This window comes from Cyprinus carpio, chromosome B5 (genome assembly GCF_018340385.1).
Source record: "Cyprinus carpio isolate SPL01 chromosome B5, ASM1834038v1, whole genome shotgun sequence".
Taxonomy (NCBI): Eukaryota; Metazoa; Chordata; class Actinopteri; order Cypriniformes; family Cyprinidae; genus Cyprinus; species Cyprinus carpio.
In genome coordinates, this window is record NC_056601.1 from 18,470,126 (window position 1) to 18,493,271 (window position 23,146).

The 23,146-nt window shown below is 35.3% G+C and overlaps 1 protein-coding gene across 3 annotated transcripts; it reads right to left on the minus strand.

The window, feature by feature from the left end:
• Positions 1-7,892: 7,892 nt before the first annotated feature.
• LOC109082479 (leucyl/cystinyl aminopeptidase) lies at positions 7,893-22,883 on the minus strand. 3 transcript variants are annotated; one of them, XM_042724684.1, is made up of 18 exons: positions 22,763-22,883; positions 17,248-18,070; positions 16,950-17,088; positions 16,298-16,429; positions 16,065-16,185; positions 15,760-15,911; positions 15,148-15,261; positions 14,891-15,021; positions 14,623-14,755; positions 14,269-14,420; positions 13,140-13,228; positions 12,854-13,037; positions 12,047-12,203; positions 11,741-11,925; positions 11,417-11,578; positions 11,186-11,326; positions 10,321-10,402; positions 7,893-10,230 (listed from the first exon to the last, which is right to left on the minus strand). In XM_042724684.1, exons 1-18 carry the CDS (start codon positions 22,806-22,808, stop codon positions 10,099-10,101), a joined length of 3,075 nt encoding a protein of 1,024 aa, XP_042580618.1. In that variant the 5' UTR covers positions 22,809-22,883; the 3' UTR covers positions 7,893-10,098. The 3 variants fall into 3 exon arrangements, with proteins under 3 accessions (XP_042580618.1, XP_042580617.1, XP_042580619.1); XM_042724683.1 differs by having other exon boundaries at positions 13,140-13,231; XM_042724685.1 differs by lacking the exon at positions 22,763-22,883 and adding an exon at positions 21,941-22,281 and having other exon boundaries at positions 13,140-13,231.
• Between the last annotated feature and the right edge of the window lie 263 nt (positions 22,884-23,146).

A 23,146-nucleotide genomic window follows, 5' to 3' on the forward strand; every position in this document is an offset into this window, starting at 1 on the left:
TCTTCTTACATCTAGTGGCCCCCAGGTGATTTTAGTTTGAGGATTTTACAATATTCCTCCTTCAGATCTTCAAAACTCTTCGATCTCTCCTCCCTTTAGCAGTCTGCTTGCGTAAGGAAACTACTTCTAAAAGCCCCATCAATCATCCGTTCATTCTTTTCCTTGTACTATTTTTCCTGCAAGACAGTGACTTGAACTTGAGATTTACTTTCTTGTAACTTTTCTTTTTTTTGTGCCTTGTTTCTCCACAGTGACTCCAAGTCTTTGATTGCTCTTCCCAAGAGCTACTTACAGGAAAGCTCTCCCAGCAGAGCGCTCAGGTTACTGTTTAGTAAAAAGGCGCTTTTATTCCCAGTAATTAGTGAGGCTAACTCAAGGCTTGGAGCAAAGCACGCAAGTCTCCTTCTCCGGCTCTCTCTTTCCAAACATACAGAGAGAATCTGAAACGTTAGGTCCTCAGACGCTGAGGTGAGACATTTTTCCTACGGCACAGCTCTTAAAACATTATAACTACACTGTTATGTTAGTGTCGCATGTCTGTTTTGTTTTGGAAACACTTCACTCTCCCAGCTTCATGGGACTTCATGACTGTACGGTGGCCACTCAGTATGACCGATTTGTGTAAGTATACAGGCTGCAAGCACTACAGATGTGTCTTCAATGCTAGGAAGAAGTGGCTGATGCCACTGCAGAGCTGGTGAGAGATCACTAGCATTGAGCAAAGCACTTAACACTCGATTCCTAGAGGCAAACTGACCCTCAGTCGCTCTGGAGAATTAATTGAATGTGAAACGGTGGATGACTGTGACATTATGTAATGCCACTGAAGTCAGAAATGGCAGAAAGTAATACGTTACTGTTTATGTTGCTTAGGTTCCATCACAGTGATGAGTGTTGATTTTATTTGATCCTCTTCACTTCAGGGCAGCGAGTTCTTTTTCTCTTTATTGTTTTGGATTCAAAAGCTCTCTGAGCAAATATATTATATAACCCTCTAGGGTTTTTTTCCATGTACTTTTTTTTTTTTAAAGCAACATCAAAGAAATATCCAAGGTTCATTACAAGTTGAGTTCATTTGACAGCATTTGTGGCATAATTTTGATTGCCACAGAATGTATTTGACTTTTCCCTTGCTTTAAGAAAAGCAAAAATCTGGCTTACAGCGAGCTACTTGTAACAGAAATGAATGAGGACATTCTGTAAAACAGTTAAAGGGATAGTTCACCCAAAAATGAAAATTCTGTCATTAATTACTCACCCTCATGTCGTTCCAAATAAAATCCATGAGCTTTATGATCCTGCATAGACAACAATGCAACTGAAACTTTACCAAGCCCAGAAAGGTAGCAAATGCATCATTAAAATAGTCCATGTGACATCAGTGGTTCAACCTTAATTTTATGAAGCTAAGAGAATACTTTTTTGTGCACAAAGAAAACTAAAATAATGACTTTATTCAACAGTTCCTCTCTTCCGTGTCAGTCTTCGATGCACATTCGAATGTGCATCAAAGACTGATTAATGACAGAATTTTCAATTTTGGGTGAACTATCCCTTTAAAAGCTCTGTTTCAATTGTATAGCCGTAAGATGTCAACAATATACATTAACACGAGTTTGGTGTGAATTTTTATTTAAATTGCTTATTTAGCTTTTCTGTGTTATGTCTAATTTTACAACTTGGTTGGATTGACAATGTAACGCCTAAAACCTTAAAACAACCATAAAAGTGAAAAGAATGACTTTAGAGCTCAAATAATACACAATAATTAACGTGTTTGTTTTAAAGCTTCAATAGTTTGTTTGGAAATACTCAAAAAATGTCCCCATTCACCCTGATATTTGCAATTTTTAATTAAAATTGAGGGATGTTGAAATAATATACACAACATACACAAGAATTAATGTTTTTAAATAAAAATGTTTTTAATATTTTTTTTAATTCACCTCATTCACCCTGATTTTTGCTTTATTTTTAATCTAAGAAAGCAAGGGATGAGTTACATTTTATTTATATTATTTTATTTTATTTATTTTATTTTGGTGCCACACATTCTGTCAGCTGAGGTTAACTTGTATTAACCCAGGAGATACCTTTAAAAATGCTGGGCATGAAAGTGCATGAGGAAAATAATAAGGAATGCAACAAGCAAACAAATAAAAAATGTAACCTGAAACCCTAAAGATCCAGAGCTTGCCACATTAATGAAAAGTGTTCTGTCTACCCGTCAGAACGTCAGATTTTTTAACCGTACCCAAACTGTTCCTGACTATTCACAGCTGGTTTCATTTTCCCGCTCCTTGAGAAACTACACTCCTGTGCCCCAGCAATAGCACATTATTGTAAACATATAATTTCATAGTGAAAGCAGCTCAGGTTGTTGGCTGTTTGCCGCCATTTCATTTAGAGTAAAACTGGGGATGTTGCCAACATCTGGTGTATGTCAGTGTTAAGGGTTTCAAACTGCCAGTGTGAGGGTACAACGCAGGATTTTGTGATTAATCAGAGGTACAGCATTAATCGTGAAGGCCCCATGTTCAGTGCAAAGTAAAGTAGGCCAGATTAGAAGATGTAGTGCTAAAGTGTTTATTCATTTCAAGTTTACATGTTACAGTGTGTCAAATGACTACATGAAATATGACAAAATATAACACATCTGGTGGGCCAATTCTGAGTTTGTCTCTCAATTGTCTTTTTTCTCAAAATTTAAAGAAAAAGTTTTAATTGCAAAAACAAAAATCCAAATTGTGAGATAAAAAGTCTTGATTAACTTTTATTTAATTTATTTATATTATTTATTTATATTTTAAATTATGGAATTAAAAAAAAAAAAATGTTTGGAATGATGCGAGGAGCAGGCCAGGTGAAGTTTGCAATTGATCAGATCTTACAGTGGCATCATGGCATAGACTTTTATTTAGAATGTGAAGGTTTAAAGACAAATTATGTCTAGTGGCTAATTCATAATACTGCAGATGAACTGCATTAAACTTGCCCTCGCCATGTGCTCTACAAAAGTCATACAGCCTTGTTGTTGTCTTTTGTGTATTAGTAGATGTTGAGAGGAGAAATTTTGGCATTGTGACCGTTGGGAAATCTTATACAAAGAGTCACTCATAGTCACTTTGACAAGCAAACAGCAGATGTGTTTTCAAAGATGTCATGCTAGATGCTTTTCAGAAACCACTGGAGAGAACATCCGTAGGTGGTTTTTCCTAAACAACTTCAAATATTGGACTAAAAGCAAAATATATGACATTAAATATTTGAATGTAGCATTTGGAGAAGATCTGCTTTTCATTGCAACATTTACTTATTTTATTTGAATACATGTTTGCATGTGTCATTGAATGTTATATATTATGTTAAAGAACAGCCAGTAATATGTGTTTGGATTCCCATAGCTCCTGTAAGAGTAGAGCATGACGCTAACAATGCCAAGGTCATGGGTTCAACTCTACTGGAATGCATGAATTGATAAATTGTATACCTTAATGTGTAAAATAAAATCTATTTTGCAAGCATGCTGAGACTTATGATAGGAGTCAAATTTGTGCTGCTCTAAAATTGGGAAACATTTGGACCAAAAAGTGTTATTGATATGGATGCTCTTCTGGACAGCACTATCAGCTCTTGATTGTACATTTCTCCAGAGCTTTAGGTGCAATCATAAAAAAAAAAAAAAAAAAAAAAAATATGCAACCACTATGTCATTTTTTCCCCGCAAGATGGCAAAGTATGTTATTATTATTATTGTAAACCTTGCCGTGTGAGTTATGGCACAGAACATTCACTCCCTTTGGAGAATTCACTGGCTGTGTTCCATGGCAGCTGGAAGCCATCACAAACTCCAATTACTGTCTGTCTGTGTCAACATCTGGAAACCACTTCTGCTCCTTTGGCTGTCTGCATCCTAGTGTGAGTAAGGTACTTGGCCATATATAGCCAACCTATTGTATATGGAATGTAGGGACAGTGCCGTAGACGAAAGAGAGTAGATGTCGCTCCACTTACCTTTGACACTGACTAATGACTTGACAGATCCATCAATATAGTATCATGAATTACAAGGATTTGTGAACTGCCACCTGTGGTTTATGTAGTCTGCGGGACTTGACCTTAAAGAACTTGGGTCTCACTTTAAGGTATTTCCCATCACTAAATCTAGATGATTTAGCTCCCATTGTGGACTTCAGATAAAGGTGTTTTATAGTTAAGGAATCGTTTTACATGAGTTTTACTAGGAAAATGCAACAAGGTTCTTTTATAATAAAACAAAATGAGAACATCGTGCTCTATCAGAATTTCTCCCTCAGGTCTGTTCCATTTTTATCTTCTTAGGAGTTCATATTCCCCTGCACTGGATTTGTGTTAGTGACTAGTTCCTTCAAGAGCTATGAAGTTGGAATTGTTGCCACCTGTGATTTTAATACGATGGCAGAAATGTACCCATGCAAAAAAAAGCAGTCAGGATTATTCGTTCTCTGGTAGGTTTTGCACAGGTGGTCTGACTGCACTCGCACTAGAGGAACTCACATTTTGATGTGCAGCTCCATTTTGCAGACATGACAAAAAGATGTAGAATTTATAACCTTATTTCCTACTCCAAAATAATTATTGGGTATTTTTAAGACAGCTGGCAAAATTCAATACTGTATTATATACTGTATTATTAGGAAGAAGCGCATGTTTTCCTCATTTCACGATACGTAAATTGCCTGTTAGAAATTAGGCAGAGCAGCTTAGCCAACACGTGTTTTCAATTCACTTAACTGTGATGGTTTTTTGAGCAAAAAATCTGGATTCAGGCATTTTCTTCAATTATTTATTTATTTATTTTTTATTATTTTTTAGCATGACTCAGACATGAGAAAGATCTGATTGGTTGGAGTCCAGTGCATGATTTAAAAAATTACAAGCAAGTCAAGTTAATTATGAATTAACCGCAATCTCCCATTGTTTGTATAATTGTCTGGACAGAATATCGCATTTGCTCTTAAAGCTGGACTTCCATATGGAAATCTCATCATGTCGCCTGCCAAACCCTCTCTTAAAAAAATGAAAACTTGCATTCCTGTTATTGAATGTCATGATGTATCAAATTCAGTTGACTTTAGTTGGATTAAAATAATACACAGACTGAGAGATGAATGGTCTTATAGTGTTGTTCTCCTGAGGCATCACTGATCTGGGACTACAGTTCACTGAATAGACAGTTGAAATTGGGACAGTGTGTTTCATACTATTCTTTTAGCTTAAATTTAAGAAATGCATTAACCATCAGCTTTGAAGAAACATAAAGCAACGTGCAATCTTCCTTCCAAATAGGATGGTAATAAAATTATTGTTGCTTTTTGAACAACATTTTATGTTCTTCAGCTTTGGACATGGTAACACAACATAGTTCACAAGCATTAAAAGTGTACCTTTTCTGCCCTCCTGTGTTCAGTGGGTGCAGATTCCCTGTGAGGGGGTCATTCATCTGTCCCGCCTGGAGGTGGAGCTGTGCAGCTTGTTTTAAAGAGGAAATGAAGATAACTTTACTATTAATTGAACCAAATATTTGGCAAAGAAAATATAGTATGCCTAGTCAGTGGACAGCCTGCTTTTTCTTAACATACTGGTAGTCTTCATTCCCACAGTTACAAGAAACCACGGTAATTGCAGTGGATTTTTATTACAGTATGTGATTCATCCCAAAGAGAGAAAGAGAGAACATTGCCAAGGGCATATATACATACATACATACATACATACATATATATATATATATATATATATATATATATATATATATATATATATATATATTGTATTTTTAATTTTAGGCAACTTAAATGAAAGTGGCCTGTGTAAAATTATTCACTTTAATTTAAATAACAGTCAAAATGCCTTTAATCTAAATCGTTATCCGAGAGCCTACAATGAGTAGGTAATTTTGCTTTTAAATACAATACTAGACAGATACACATGGAATAAATTTTAGCACAACCCAAAACTTCAGATCCCCCAAATTTTTTACAGTGGGACACCTCTTATGAATAAAATATAATATGGTTTTATATGTTATAAATGCATAACAAAACGTCAACTGGATGCTGATTTAAACAATGGCTAAATATGATAAAGCTGATTCAGCTCTTTTACTTGTCTCACTTCACCTGTGTTCACTCTATCATATTGTATCTCACTTAATTGTGTCTTGTGAACGGAAAAGCTGTGTTTTTAATAAACAAATCCATCATACGATAATTTATAGTACTCTATCCATAATACTGCTTTCTTCAGTGAAAAAGTAGGTTTGGTGAAATAGGTTTCCGATCCCATTCTTCTCCCTCTTCCCAGCTCAGAGTATAAATTAGCTGTAATATTTAGTTATATATGTGCTGTGACTTTGATATTAATTTGCAGTAGAAATTCCTCATCCTGTATTTTTTTAGTGGGATTGCAGTAAATCTGATTTAAAGGGATACTCCACCCCAAATGAAAATTTTGTCATTAATCACTTATTACAATAAGTAATTAATGGCCAGTGGCCAGATTAATTGTGGCCAGTGAATAACTATAAAGTGAAATTTAGCAGGATCCGTAACAGTAATTACAGCCCTGTTAGGCAAGCAGTGTGGGAAAAGGTGAAATTACAGCAGACCACAGGAATTACAGAGATCTGACTGGCACTGCAAAAATGAGTGCAGGTGATCACGGGATATGGTTTTCTTCTTGAATTGAATGAGATTTGTGCCTGTTCAGATACATTAAACTCATGTTAAAAAGAAGAAGGAATGTTAAAAGAGAACTGCTGTATGTAGTTATTGTAGCCAGCTATTAACAAGCAACCTGGTCTCACACAACAAGACCAACTTAAGCCAGCAGCCTCAGCAAAATTAGCCCTAATATGCACAAATACATGACTGTATTCTAGAAATAAAGCCCCCAAAAGTGCATACTCACAAGCAACCTGAAAAACAAACCAAAGGACACTAATAAGCAAGCCTGCCAACCCCGCCTCGAGTGATAAATTGCTTCATATACTGTATAAATAATAGGTCAAACACTTGATTTTGGCATGCCAGACATATTAGATACTCATCTGACAGACTTTATTTATACTCCATGATAACTAAGCTACTTGTGCTCTACTTTAAGTTTTCAAATAACACTCACAAAACTTCCTGCAAACACTTAAATCAAATCTGCATTCTTAAAGTTTATGTACTGACCTACAGTCATAGCCAAAAGTTTTGGCAGTGACATAAATTTTGTGTCTTGCGAAGTTTGCTGCTTCAGTATTTGTTGATTATTTTTCCACGTTTCTATGGTATACTGAAAAACAATGATAGGCATATCATACGTTTTAAAGGCTTTTATTGGCAAAAAAACAAACAAACAAAAAACAATAAAATAGATGAGTCAGTATTTACAGTGTTAACCATTGTTCTTCCTAACCTCTGCGATTCACTCTGGCATGCTGGATATTAGTTTCTGGGCCAAATCCTGAATGATGGCGATCCATTCTTGCTTTATTAGATCTTGGAGTTGATCACGATTTGTGGGCTTCTGCTTGTCCACTCGCCTTTTGAGGACTGACCACAGGTTCTCTATGGGATTGAGATCCAGGGGGTTGCCTGGCCATGGATCCAAAATTTAAATGTAATGATCTATCAACCACTTCATCACCCCTCCTTCTTTACAACATGCTCCACCAATCATGAAAAAAAACTCACTCATTCATTCATTTTTTTTTTTTATTAACGGTCTTTATGTACTTATTTCACATGATGTTTTCACTGATCTTTGCACCTAAATCTTTTCTTTAGAAAAAGAGAGAACAAGCTGCCAGAGAAGGGAGAACAGTGCCATCTACTGAATGTCTAGAAGGAAAACTTGCGGAATTTGTTAACAAAACTTTTTTATTTCTTTCTTTTTTTTGTCTTGTATAAAGATGTGTCAGTAGTTTTCCATTGTTAAGCAACACATTACAAATCTAGAATCCAAACTCAAAGTTTAACAACATCAGACAATTTCCCAAAGACCTGTTCAAACAAATATATCACTTTTTTTTCTTCAGGCATGAGAAGTTCTTCACAAGCCATTTAAAATACCGCAAATTTTTCACAAGCAAGCATATTTTTCCTTTAAACTTTCTGCCAAGACTGGAGTTTGTGCCAAAAATAACTAGCATTTCTTAAAAGCAGCCTTTGACAGGCACAAAGAACATTTCAGAGGGAAAAATAATTACATAAACTTATTTTGTGAATGGCAGCCAATAACACAAAGCACTTCATGACAGAAATCAACAGGTTCATATGAATCCTCAATTATGACAGCTGTAACAAATTCCAGAAAACGGATTCAACAGAAAGATACACTGTATTTTTAACACCTCATTGTGTTTAATTAACCATATCTAGATGAATTCAGGTAATTACAATTATAATGCTTGTTTGAACAGATCCATAGTAGCAAACATGAATACATACATTGATAACTGTAACGCTCCAACCTGACATTAGAAGTGTTCATTACAGTGTAACAATGCTGCCCTTGTCCTTAGAAATGAATATCACAAATACATGAATAAAGCTTATGATCAAGCAAAACTACAACTGCTATATACAAAATAATTACAACGTACCAGTCATATTTGACATTTTATGAGGTCAAATCACTGAGCTATAATCAAAAACCTGGAAGTAATTTAACATTTGCACTATCATTTTTGAGAGTGAGCACAGATTCTCACTCTGAACATGAATGTATGGAATTAAAATTATATTAAAAATACATGCATAAAATGCACATGATAATTTCTCAGTTTTTGTGCATTAAAGCAAAATGATGTGCATGTATTTGTGGACTGTATCATGAGTTTACAAGAAGTTTGATAACGTGCACTTTGACGCATACATTTGTGCGAGGTTGTGACTCCATATTGTTTTGACCAACTAAAAGCACTTTCAAAACCAATTCCTGAAAATAAAGAAAATCTGAAAAAAATATGAGAACATCACACACACAAAACATTCAATCCTTGAGGAGTACAAATCAGTAGCAACCAGTGAAAAATGTAACAACTCTCAATCAGTGATGTGACTTTAGAGCCCCTTTTTTTGTCTTGTGGTAATTTGACAAAAGTTAACTAAAGCCTTGTACATGAAGACTTGCTAACAAATATATTTCTACATGTCAAATCACGCGGGTAAAACCACAGTTTTACTCACTGCCTCTTATACATGTATTGCAACAGAACTGTAAAAATATTTCAGCTTCATCAGAATGTGCATAGCAAAACTCTAAATAAAATAAAATCCACACCTAATTGTTTTAGAAATGCAAACATAATATTTCCAATGACAAACCTTTACCTATCTGCAAAGCCTGCACATAAAATACATAATATACACACTCAACTCTAAATTAAACTCCAAAATACATCTTGTGCAAATTATTATTATTACATTATTATTATTTTTCTTTTTTGGCAAATCGTGATAAGGGCATATTTAGGAGACACTGATGGAAGGTTTTGGTCTTTAGCCACCGCCATAAAGTAAAAGGGTGTAAATGCAAATGCGATATTTTAACAACAACCAGATTTGCCCTGAGCAAGCTGAATCTTTGAATAGTGCAAATAGTGCTCGAGGCCAGAGCCATACACATACCGAGTTGGGCCCCAAGTGAACCGCAAAAAGACAACGCATCAGCCTTTCCCGAGCAGTAACTAACACTAAAGTTATGAAACAGGAAATCATATGCTGACTATACAGTTTCAATTCACTTTGAACTTGGAGAAAAGAATATACATATGCTTTACAATTAATATCCAGACTTGTACATTTACATAAGCTAGCATCAAAGGCTAAATGTTCTCAGGCAGATATCTGGCAAGCTTCTGGCTAGTTTACAGCTCACTGGAGAACTAAGTTGCCCTGAAAAGAAAAACGGCCCTTTACGTCCAGGTAAATCTGACCTTTCTTGAGATTGGCTTAACGTTGAACTTTTATGGCTCTGGCTGTTGTGACAGTAATATCACTCACACCTGCATGTGCTCGGTGACGTCACCTGAGGCACGTCGAGGCACGTCTCCTCCTCCTCACACTATAACCAGCTCTGCAGCGTGTTCAAGTTATTCTCCATCCATCGCATGTTCAGCTTAATGGTCTCAATGGCCTCCTGCACGATCCTCATCTGAGAACCTTTCGTCCCCAGAGAAGAGAAGAAGTTCTGGGCCTGGACGGGAAAAACAAAAATGTAGTAAAAATACTTCAAGTAACATTTAACTGTTTTTCATTTAACCAAAGGTATGCGGGATGAACAGACCTCCACAAGATGTGTTTTTGTGGAAAACTGACTGGTTGCGGACATGATGATGCTCTGAATGGCAAAGGATCCGACAGAAAATCTTGCAATAAAAAGAACAACAACAACATTAAATTGCAGGACGAATACTTTAATGTGTAAAAAAATAGTTCAGTATAGAAAAGGGCTTGATCAAACCTAAAACATTAGAAAATGCATTGATAATAATAATGACTAATTACAGTACAAATGTGCACACCAAGTACACTGAATCAATAAAGTTTTTCATGTTTTTTGAAAGAAGTCTCTTTTGATCACCAAATCTGCATTTATTTGATCAAAACACAACAAAAACAGTAATATTGTGTAATGTTATTACAATTCAGAATAATGGTTTTCATTTTTTTATACATTTTAAATGTAATTTATTCAATAAACTGAATTTTTTACAGCCATTACTTAAGTCTTCAGAGTCACACGATCTTTCAGAAATCATTCTAAAATGATGATCTGTTTATTAACAAACATTGTTTTCATTATTAATGTTGAAAACCATTAGACATTTTCAAGATTGTTCGATGAACAGAAAGTTCCAAAGAACAGCCTTTTGAAATCCTTTGTAAAAGCCTTTGTAAAATGTAATGTAAAAGCCTTTACTGTCACTTTAGAACATTTTAATGCATCCTAGAAAAAAAGTATTAATTTATTAATTTTTGACCTTTACCCACTATATTTCACTCTTTAAAGGTGTTTTCCTGACCATATACCTTGTTGTCGTCTTGTTACATTATATGCACGACTAAAAAGTGTAATGACATTTACATTAAAAATGTTGCTAAAAAAATAATAATTTAAGTAACCCTTTTAATGCAAGTTCACCACTCACTTTTGAGTGATTTTATCCCAGTTCTCCTTCACAAAATCCCAAGCGTAGAGGTAGCCAGCAAAGCTCTTGCAAATTGTGTTGATCACCAAAGGAAATTCTTGAGTTTGAATCTCACTCCCATCAAGACTTTTCTGTAGAATCCTAAAAGGGAAAACCAAATTAAATTCAGGTATGCTTGTGCTGACAGCTCAAAAGACTTTCCCTCTGACAGAACATGTTGTTCAGCCTTACCATATGATTTTCCATACATCCTGAGTGCTAGCCAAAGCTTCCAATGTCTTGTGCTTCTCTGGGTCATTGATGGAGTGTTTATACATGTCTAGAAGCTTACCCCATCCTTCATCTGTCTGAGCTGCAACTTTGAAGACTGTTCTCATGAGATCACTGGGAATCCTAAAACAACAAGGCATGTATCACAAGTTGTTCCTCTGTTCTCAAGAATTACTGTACAAAAGCCAAGAGCTTTAGACAACAGCTCTTTCCTTCTCCTTTTTGCAAATCACAAGATTAAAAGAGAGATTATTCAGCCAAGAGTCAATCACCACACAGACTTACTGAGAAGTCTTGTTGGAAGTGAACCACTGATCAAACAGATGCTTTGCCTGTGTTGTGCAGTTACGTATGTTAAGAGAACATGCCATCTCCAGCAGGGCAGACCGAAGTGTCATCTTTGACACAGAAGTTTCCAGATCCCATGATTGATTCTCCATTAAACTTCCAAAATGGTCCTCAATGTAACTCTGCAAAGATTGAATTCCAAGAAAACATTCAAACAAGTTTATTTTATTATTATTATTTTTTTATAAGATGAAATAAAGAGAGCCATTTGACTACAACAGCCACACAAGATGTTGCACTTACTGTCATTCTAGAGGCCAAGTTCAACTCTGATCTTTTGTCCAGCAACCTGTAGATCTGACCAAGCTGGAAGAGAGCTTCGGTCACAGGAGCCGTCTCGTTCTCATTTCTGATGTAATCCATTAGATTTAAGACCTGTCTGAAAGACACCTTCCCCGATCTGGAGGAAAGTTGAGAATAGATTTTTTATTTTCACTAATTTACTAAAAAAATTTACACTACTGTTCAAAATGCTGGGGTCAGTGAGTCTTTTTTTGTAAAAAAATTAACACTTTTATTCAGCCAAGGATGCTTTTTTTTTTCTTTTGAACTTGCTATTCATTAAAGAATCCTGAAAAAAAAATCATGATTTCCACAAAAATATTAAGCAGCTTTCAACATTGACAATAATAAAAAATGTTACACCAAACATCAAATAATCATATTAAAATGATTTCTGAAGGACCATATGATGTTAAAGACTAGAGTAATGGCTACTGAAAATTCAGCCTGATGTCACAGGTATAAATTAGTTTTGAAAAAATATATTAAAACAGAAAATTATTTTATTTTGACAGTCATTTCTGGTGATTTTCAGTTGTTTATGATGGAATGATTATATCTATATTTAAATTATGATAAAAATATAATGAATCTATGTAAAACAAAGAGCAAAAGATAATTTTATGCAAACATTTTTTTAAATCTGAATCACAATCATAATCGATAAAATGTTCTTTTCAGGTTTTCCATGATTGTGAGAATTCTGCACCATCATCTCTTTCAAGTCTTGTCTAATAACTTTAAACCTTCTTTTAAATGCAGATCTACCTGGAGAGAGCAAAGATGTTGTTGATGAGAGCTGCTCTGTCTTTACAGGAGAGGACATTCATATCCTCCTTCAAAGCCCCAATCAGGTCTTTCCATCCCTCCTCATCATAATGTACTATGTAGAAGCCATCACTCCTGACATTGAACTTCAACCACTTCACTTGATCTGGAAGCTTTAACGTGGCTGGAAAAGATTTAAAGCAACAAGCAATACATTACTGAATATTTCCAGTAGTTCGAAACATCAGTCTATGCCAGTACACTCAGTCTTGAGGACATTACTCACCCGTTTTCTCCTTGAGATGGAACACTTGCTTGCAGGAGCTGAGAACACTACATTTGTCGCTCACATATGTCAGGGGAATATGCCACAAGCTGCTATGGGTAACATAAAAGTGAATCAATTAACTAATCACTAAAATCTGCTGCTCAAGAAACATTTACTAATGTAAGTGTTGAAATAGTCGCTTAAAGGGATGCTTCATCCAAAAATTAAGATTTGCTGTTAATTTACTCACCCTCAGGCCATTCAAGATGTATGTGACTCTTTTTCTTCAGTAGAACACTAAGTCCTTGGTTATTCTTAAAATGCAAGTCAATGGCTACCAGTACTTCAGAGTCAAAAAAGCATATACAGGCAACACAAAATTAATACCCGTGGCTCTGACGATATATGGAGGTCTTATGAAGCGAAATGATTGGTCTGTGCAAGAAACTGAACATTATTTACAACATTATTACCTCAACATATCATCAAGAGCCACAGGTATTAATTTTTTCTTGTCCGTACATGTTTTTTTTGACTCGCAAAGTGCCGGTAGCCATTGATTTGCATTTTATGAAACACCAAGGACCATGGTTTAACCTAAAAAATCTTTGGTAACACTTTACTTAAAGCCTTTATGTACTGTATAATGGATTATAAAGGGTTATTAAAGGGTATAATGCATTATAATTATTCATAATGTGTATAGTAATACATTACATTTTGTCGAAAATAATTATAACCAAATCTAAAATGCATGTGTAACAATGAATTAATAAGTGTTACAATGAGTTTGTACAATGCATAATTAATGTATTAAAACTACTTTTATGATGCACTAAACATAAAGGCTTTAAGTAAAGTGTTACCAAATCTTCTTTACTGATCTACTGAAGAAAAAAAAGGTCATCTGGCCTGAATCTCTTTTATATTTTTGTGGAAACTAGGATACATTTCATTAGGATTATTTGATGAATAGTAAGAAACACTTTTGATTAATGGATAAAAATATTAGTAATACTAAAACAAATCTTACTGAACCCAAACTTTTAAACACTAGTTTTAAAACATCTTTAACAGCCCACAGCCCCATAATTCATTATGATACAGTTTTAGATCGATTTTCACAGCTGTAGTAAAAATCCTCTACCTGTCGTCCGTGCTGTTTTCAGCATTCAGAAGGAAATGTTCTTGCGTCAGTGTCACTTGAGTGCCACTTCTCTTCACTGTGACCAGAGGAAAGCCCTTATGAACAGTCCAGGTGTTCATCATCTCAGATACACTTAGGTTTTGTTTGCTCACCTATGGAGATCATGGCTGTCAGCGCACACTAATAAAACATGGCTCAGATGTCAGCTCAGTTATGTAAAAGTGTACATTGTTTAATTCTGTAATTGCATTTATCACACTCAGAAAATATTTTATTTGTTTTGCTCTCATAAATAATCAAATGCAATCACAATGCAGGCATCATAAATTTATCTCGCTTAAAAATAGTTCTGACCTGGGAAAGACTGTTCCATAAGTTTTCACTTTTTGTGTTTGATAACTTATACTTTTGTAAGTACTGAGTCACCCCTTTTTGAAACTCCCCATCTGTGAGCGTTGCATTGAGCATCAGCAGTATCGAAGCCCCCGCAAGAAAAGGCAAACCAAGAAACATGTTCAAGTTCTGAGAATAGCTATACAATCAATATCACTGAATGAAAAATGATTACATTACACCACAGGAAAAAGCTACTTTACAAGCAACAGGTAATTTATTATGTACCTTCTCATAAGACACAGAGTCAAACATCTCTTCCACCTGCTCAGGGGTGCTCACGACAGTAGACACTGGGTGGGACGAGTTCAATGCATCTTTGGCCAACGCTTTAAAACGAACATTTAAGAACTCAGTGTCCTGGAAATGAAAGACACAAGATCAAATATAAACATTTTGAATGACACACATGCCCATTTTAGAAGAAAATTTCAAATGGCACTTAAGAGGCTTTTGCTTAATTTCATAACTTAGAATAAAACTTACTATGTCAAGGCCTGGGAACACCGATTCAATTGACATGTACTGCATGTAGGTTGCAAATCCTTCATTCAGCCAAAGATCATTCCACCATTGCATAGTGACCAGATTTCCAAACCACTGAACAGAAAAAGAACAATACATGACAATGAACACAGCATGTTTAACTAGCGTTTTCAAATGAACTGACATCGAAGACATTACATTTATTTTAGACTTATAATTTATGCTATAATATGTTTATGTCAATATCACTATTGTCATTCACTTCACTCAAGAATTTCGAGTAAAGGCTTAAAGGGAGAGTTCACTCCAAAATGAAAATTCTGTCATCATTTATTCACCCTCACATTTGTTCCAAACCTGTATGAGTTGAACACAAAAGAGGATATTCTCAATTCAGAGTTTTCTTTTTTTTTTTGTGAACTACGCCTTTAAGAAAACAATTTGAAGTAGGTCAACATTGAAATTAAAACTGGATGTAAATAATACTTAAATTCACACATCCCGGGAAAGCAGCCACCAACTCAGACTTTTCTATCACGTGTTGTTAATCATTTAAACGTGAATATTATTTCCCGGTCATGAAAATGCTGCTTTATTTATAAAGTGAATTACCTGGTGGGCAAGTTCATGAGCAATGACAGAGGTCACCAGCTGCTTGTCTATAGCGGAGGAATTACTCCCTACTAGCAAAGTCGTCTCGCGGAATGTGATTAGTCCCCAGTTCTCCATGGCTCCGGCGAGGAAGTCAGGAATAGCCACTAGATCTATTGATTTGAAGGACATTCGGTCACGTCATGTCTCAGAAATCAACAATTTTAGGTTTGTTATTTATAAAACAACATTAGCGTGTATGTCCAGCTGTTCTAAGAAACAAATAATCCCTGTATGCAGAGTTTCTTTAAGGGAAGGCGTCTCACCCAGCTTGCTTAACGGGTATTCGTTCTTAAAGAATGAATTGTAGAACTCCAGCAGTTTGCAGGCTGTGTCCAGAGCATACTGCACTTGTTCCTTTTTGTCTGGAACAGCATACACAGACACCTGCACAACATTTGAAAAAAAACAAAAAAAAAACAACAACAAAAAAACATAATGCAACATGTTTCCACAATATTTGTAACACAAGACATTGATTTTTAAGAAGAACACATACCTTAGTTTTAGAGACATTTTTACTGACACTGATGAAATCAGCCACAATAAATGCAACTAGGTAAGTGCTCATATTAACACTTTTCTCAAACTCATCTTCTTCAAGCCCATTTTTTAAATCTGTGGTTATGACCTAGAAAAAAAAAAAAGTACAATAACATTACAAAACTTATTATAACCTGAAGTAAAACTTGCATAACAATATTTATAACTCCTTATAAAATTACACAAACATAAAAGTAAAACAAAAAAATAATAATAATAATAAAACAAATAGATGTATGTGTGTGTGTGTATATATATATATATAAAATGTATATTGTACAATGAATATATATATATATATATATATATATATTATATATATATATATATATATATGAATGTGTATGTGAGTATATAGCTTCTATTTGTTAATATATACACACACACACACACACACTATTAAATAAAAAAAACAATTAAAGATTTTCTGTATCAGTCTCTCAGTTTTCTATTAGAAAGACTAAACTGAAATAAATGTTACAAAATATAATGACATAACTAAACAGCAATTAAAATATTTGTAATATATTAGCCTCTTAATTTAAAGTGAAAAAAAAAAAAAAAACAGAAAAAGAAAAGTGTAACTAAATATTTACAAAAATAACTACCTTGGGCATGTTTGAAAGGCTGATGTACTTGCTTTCTCTGGTCATCTTAATTGTAAAAGTTGATTTAAAAGCTGGCTCGTCAAAACAAGGAAAAGCCTTGCGGGCTGCCAAGGGCTCAAACTGAGTAGCAGCCAAAACTCTAGAAGAAGATGGAGTGAATTAAATGATGTGACTGAGAGGAATAAAGACATAACTAAGTAGAAGCAATTGTCAGTCGACACACTGAAGCCAAATGGTTGATTCAAACATATCCTAACCATTCAGAAGGTTAAACAAAGGTTAATTGGGCTGCAGATACCTTTTTATACCATTTGTGTCGACATATGAGCTGTTGTAGAAGCCATCATAGCTGCTGGAGAGGTTTGCTGTGTATCTAATGTTCAAAACGTATTGTCCCTTCTTAAGATCTTCTGGAAATTTGAAGGCGATTTGCTGCCAAGGTTTGTACTCCAGGAAGTGGACCTCTTTGCCATCAAAAGTGGCCTTGATTATGTTCATATCAGAACTGTGAAGGACAATATTCTTCGTTTCATTCAAGACTTGCACTAAGATGGATACACTGCCTTGGAAGGTCATGATGGTCAGGTCGGGATGGAGTGTAATATTGTAATGCACAGGATGCACACTGCAGGGTAACCTCAAATCGGCCCATGGGAAAAGTTCACCGTTTGTGGAATTGGGATAGATGCTGTCCATGGTCGAATTTGTCTTCTGGCAGCCTGCTGTGGTGAAATTGCAGCCTAGCAGGAAGTAGAGGACCATTAACATGGAGGCCACCAGAACTAGGACAACAACACCTACCACCATAGTCTTAGTCGAAGGCATGGAGCACGATCCAGAATAATGCTGGCGGATGTAGGATGAGGCAGCGCTGCGCTGGTTGGAACTGCGATTCATGAAGGACATTCCAAGAAGACGGGCAGACGATTCGTAATCTTCCTCATCTTCATCCAGGTCATTTTCTCCAAGGCCTCGGACTAACAGTCGTGAGCTGCGGGGTTCATAGACCACATCGTCTGTGTCGATGGGGTAGGATGGGGACTCCTTCGCCAAATCCACCACATCTGGCTCTTCCTCAAACATGCTGTTCTCAATCATGTTCCTGGGCTGTGGAGCTCTTTCTGTAGGTTACGGTGGAAACAGAAAATGGTGTATGAATACAAAAGTGCCTTCCTGTTGACAAGAGTGCTCCCGTCTAAGACAACTGAAAACTTTTCTGTGAAAACTGTGATTTTGTAGTCAGCCCACACAAGTGTTTTAAGTCAGAGAGTAAAAAGTAGAAAGCAAATGAAAGTGAAACTAAAGATGAAAGAAAAGCTACTTTCAATGCATCTGTGCAGACAAACATTAAGACTGTTCCAGTAAATACTTGTACCCTTGGTCACAGGCTGTCACCAATGTACAGCATAACCTATTTCATTCTCAATTCATGGTGTCTCAACGATTGTTTGCGTAAGATTTTTCAATACCCTGAGAGATAATAAAGTGTTTGCATTGTTCCTCTTTTACTTCCTTCTTCAACAAAGAATTAGACTAAATAAATTCAATGACAAATCAAGGCACTGCCTGAGTTAACTGATCAAATTACCATTTAACACATTGCTTGAATGTGTTAAATGTGTCTACCTGCTGACCTGGGGTCAAACTCAGGTCTGCTGCACAAATACTCTTCTTCTTTAAATGACCCTAAATTTCAACTTCTTTCACATGCCTCATTTAATGTTAGTGCAACACTTTCATTTAGTGTCATGCAGAGTTTTGAAATTCTTCAACAAACACTTGCTACAGTTCCTTTGAAAATCTCACAAAAACATGTCAAGGTCACATTTCTTGAACCATTGGCATATTCTGCAAATGTGATTAATATTCAGCCTATTTTTTTTTAAGATGCTCTGCATTATGAGATTATATTCGTGCTGATAACAGTTCCAAGAAATGGAAGATATGATCGTCTTTTCTTTTTTTCTAACTGTGAAGTATATCTGAGTGCAACGGCTTCTCTGGCAAGAAAAAAGTAGGACAGGACTAGGGTTTTGTCCATTGGGAATTACGCTATGGAGGCTCTCTTTTATTTTTTTATTTTATTTGATCCCTCAGTGTTTGCTAAACATTCTGTAATTTATTAGTCGGTATATAGTACAGCATGTGGTGTATGCCATGCCTCGTCTTATTCATTTTTGTTAATAAACATTTTGTAAGCTTGTTTGTCATTGTTTCTTACTGTTTTATTATTGTTGTGCTTTTTAATTAAAAATAACAATGAATTCATTTTTGTTTTAGTCTTAAAAAGTGAAAGCTATATATGTAAGCAAAACAGACAATTATCTTTTCTTGTAAAAACTGACAACAAGATCTCAAATTCAAAAGCAAAAGCATCCGAAGCCCGCGGCTTATAACATAGCAAAAGAGGAACTCCCGTTCACAAAATTCAAATCACAAATAATACTACTGATGAAAAAGAACAGGTTGAATGCTAACCTCTTTCGTTTCCATATGACTATAAACTATGATAAAAGTTCATCAGCATGCATTGATTAATCCCATGTTGTAGCAAAAAAAACAAAAAAAAAAACAATTGCGACCAAATCATGTACTCATGCGACCAATTGAGAAAGTTAGTCGCAAAAGAGCAACCAGTGGGAAGACTGTAGATTGTAGTTTTCCTCAGTCTCAGTATACTGTACAACGCGACACACATTCACATCAGTATTAACTCAGCAGTAGAGTTACTCTCACAGGACACTGCACTTGCTTGCAATCACAAAAGTACATTATTTGTATTTGCTTTAAAGCCTTGCCGGTTAAATGTTTCATTCGCGCGCTGGTCTGACGTGCACTTTTTCTCAGCGCCGCGTACACCTGAAGCATGCGCACTAAAAAGCCTGTCAAACAGCGCTTGATTACTGAACTAAGTTATCTTTTGCACTAATACTGTCAAAACACACAAGGCTAACATACAGACATATAGATGTCTAAAATGAAAGTAAAATTTGAGAAAGAAACGGATATGTCCCTGTATATTAGATGTGTGCAGCTCAGTGCTAAACATGCTGCCGACTGTCATTAAAGGGATAGTTCACCCTAAAATTTCTGTCATTATTTACTCATTCACATGTTGTCCCAAACCTGTATTAATTTCTTTCTTGTGCTGAACACAAAAGAAGATATTTTGAAGAAGGTGTGTAACCAAACAGTTGATGGTCCACCTTGAATTTGATAGTAGGAAATAAATACTAAGTCACTGTTGACCAGCAGCTGTTTCCAAATACAAAATCATAAAAAAAACACATATATACACCACAAAAAATAAAATCAATCAGATTTAAAACAACATTACAGCAAATAAAGACATAAAAATAAAACACCGACAGAATTGACAGACAGATGACAGAATTTTTATTTTTGGGTGAACTATTCCCTTAACATTAATAAAACAACAAAACGTAAAGAGAAAAACACTCACTCTTGACTGAAGAACTTTAATACGGTATCTTTGATAGGAATCAGTCTATATAGCTTTTTATTTTTATATTTGTTCATTCAATTTCTTAAATGCTCCTGCTAAATACACTTATTGTACCTGAAAATAAAGCACTGTTTGTTTTATTTGTATGTGTAGTTGTAATGTGTATCTTTGTTCTTATTTTTAAATAACAAAGAGAAAATAATGACAAAGACTTTTATCTTCGCCCACTTTGGCCTAAATATCTGCCATTCTTTTTTTTTTTTACCTTGAAAGGTGTTGTCTTTATAATAGGGAAATTAGTTTGGCTGTACTGCTCAGACAATTTGCAAAATAGTAAAACCAACATAACAAAGAATCACGATAAAATAGTGAATCGTGATATTTCTAAAAAAAAAAAAATTTAAAAAGTGATCTGATATTTTTCCATATCACCCAGCCCTAATTACAATAATAATATGCATTCAATTTTTTTTTTAAATTCCTATTATAAACAATGGGGATTCTCATTAAATTCTCAATACTGTATGACTCTTTAAATAAGCATAAAGGCCTAATTTGAAACATATACTACCTTAATGTTTAAATATCAATTTAAATACTATATTTTGTATTAAGCATGCAACATTTTGCTTCATGGTATTTAAAAATATATAGGAAATATGACCCAGATATGGTCTTGATACGTCTTCTCAGCTAAACTTTCTTAACACTCAAACTTTCAGTCAGGAAGTCAACAAGAACAAGAAACGGAAGGCCTTTTTTTTTGGGTCTGCCACTGACAGACAACTGTATTTCGTGACCGTTACATGGTTGAAACTCTTAAGTTACCTAAACTAGGAGAGAAGTAAAGACAGTACTAAAAAGTGACAACCAGCTGGCCAGCATGTCAAACTTACACAAGACCATAAGAATACAAAGCAGCAAATGTCACCTTGCCAAGACTGGGACGAGATTTTGTGCAAAACATGAACCCTGGGCGGAGATTTGAGTCTGATGCACGCAAACAGAAAGATCAGATGTGAACACTTAAATGGAATAAAGTCAAATGCAGATGCTGACAGTATCACTGTGAGACATCACGTGAATGACAGACAGTCACCAAAACAAATAAACCACTGATTTGATTTAGCCTACTGACATTTCCAACCCCTCATAAACACTGATCCATTTTAATTTAATCAGAGGTCCTGTTACGACCTATTTGAAGCACACTGTGAACTTTGCAAAGCAGATGCCCTGATAGCTATTTAAATGGTATTCATATGTGTCTGTTAGCCTGCTTGAATTTTGCATACATGATATCTTAATCAAACGAGCTAATTCTAAAATCATTGACACATAACAAGGATCACGATGAAAGCAAGTTATCACACTATAAGAGAAGTTCTTGAGGAGACTGAATTGCATTCTACATAAAACACTGCGACGCAGCTAGCCGTAGCATGTTAACTGATAACTTTTTGCAGTGGACGACCTCGCGTACAAATAATAATAGTTACAGAGTTCATATTAGCTGCAGCCTTACCGCTTTCAAACGTCTCCATGCTTAAATGTTTAAATGCAGGTCTAAAGTAAAAATCCTGTTTCAGTTGAAAGTCCGGGTATTTAATCCTGGGAAGGCGGAAGAGTCACACATTCACTCAACGAAGGAACACCTCAGATCAACTGGTGCTAGCTTAGCATTGTTAGCCTGATCTATTGCTCTTTCACTTCACCGCATTAAAATAATCGATCAGCGGTTTATTGAACCATTGCTGCACACTGTTTATCGATACAACAGCGGAAAAAAGCTGAGAGTGGCAATCAGTGCTGTCAAACAAACGACACGAGTTTTACTTCCCCCTTCAGCTGCCCCGTTTAAAGACACAGTTCCCCCAAAACTGGACCTGCTGTTCTAAACACGTATGACTTAAATGTTCCCCTGTCTATCTATCTGTGAACTGGAAGTTTCACCAGCGAAAGTATATTTGGCAATCATTTCATTTTTATCATTCTGATTTCTGATTTCATTTTGTGTTTCAGCAGACAGAAACTCATACGGGTTTTGAGCGAGTAAAAGACGACAGACTTTCATTTTTTTTGGTGCACTATCCCTTTAAGACTCCACAGCTTCTGTACTTCTTGTGAAACACAGCAGCTGACCTTGCTGCATGGCTGCAATATTGATTAGGTTATTATTAAAGACAACATCAGATATACAATCCCACAGACACATAAAGATTGACAAGATCTTTGAATTAAAAAAAATGTACAAAAGTTTAATTTAAAAGCGGATTAGATTAATAGTCTTAATTTGTAAGAAAAAACAGAAACAAAACATAAAGTTCATAAAAAGATTAATTCATACCAATAGCTCCATATTCCTGCTGTTTTAAACGGTTTGCCGATTCCATGCGCTAAGACAGACTGCCATGCTCAACAAGAAAAACTGTTCAGCAATTTGGACAATCACATGCAAACAGTTTGAGTGTGAAAACACACTACAATAGGCTGGTGTATTCTCATGAGCTTGCAGTGTGCAGCACATTTGGGCACCAGTGGATCCATTATAAATAGTCAGGTCATTGTACTCTGAGAACAGGAGAATACTGTTTATTGTAAAGGAATATACAGTGGAAAAAAGTTCAGATAGGAGATGCAACACTGGATTGATAAACCAACATCCTCACCAGATTAATAAATAGGTATCAAAATACTTGTAATTTTATGCTTGCTACATATTTAGGCTTTT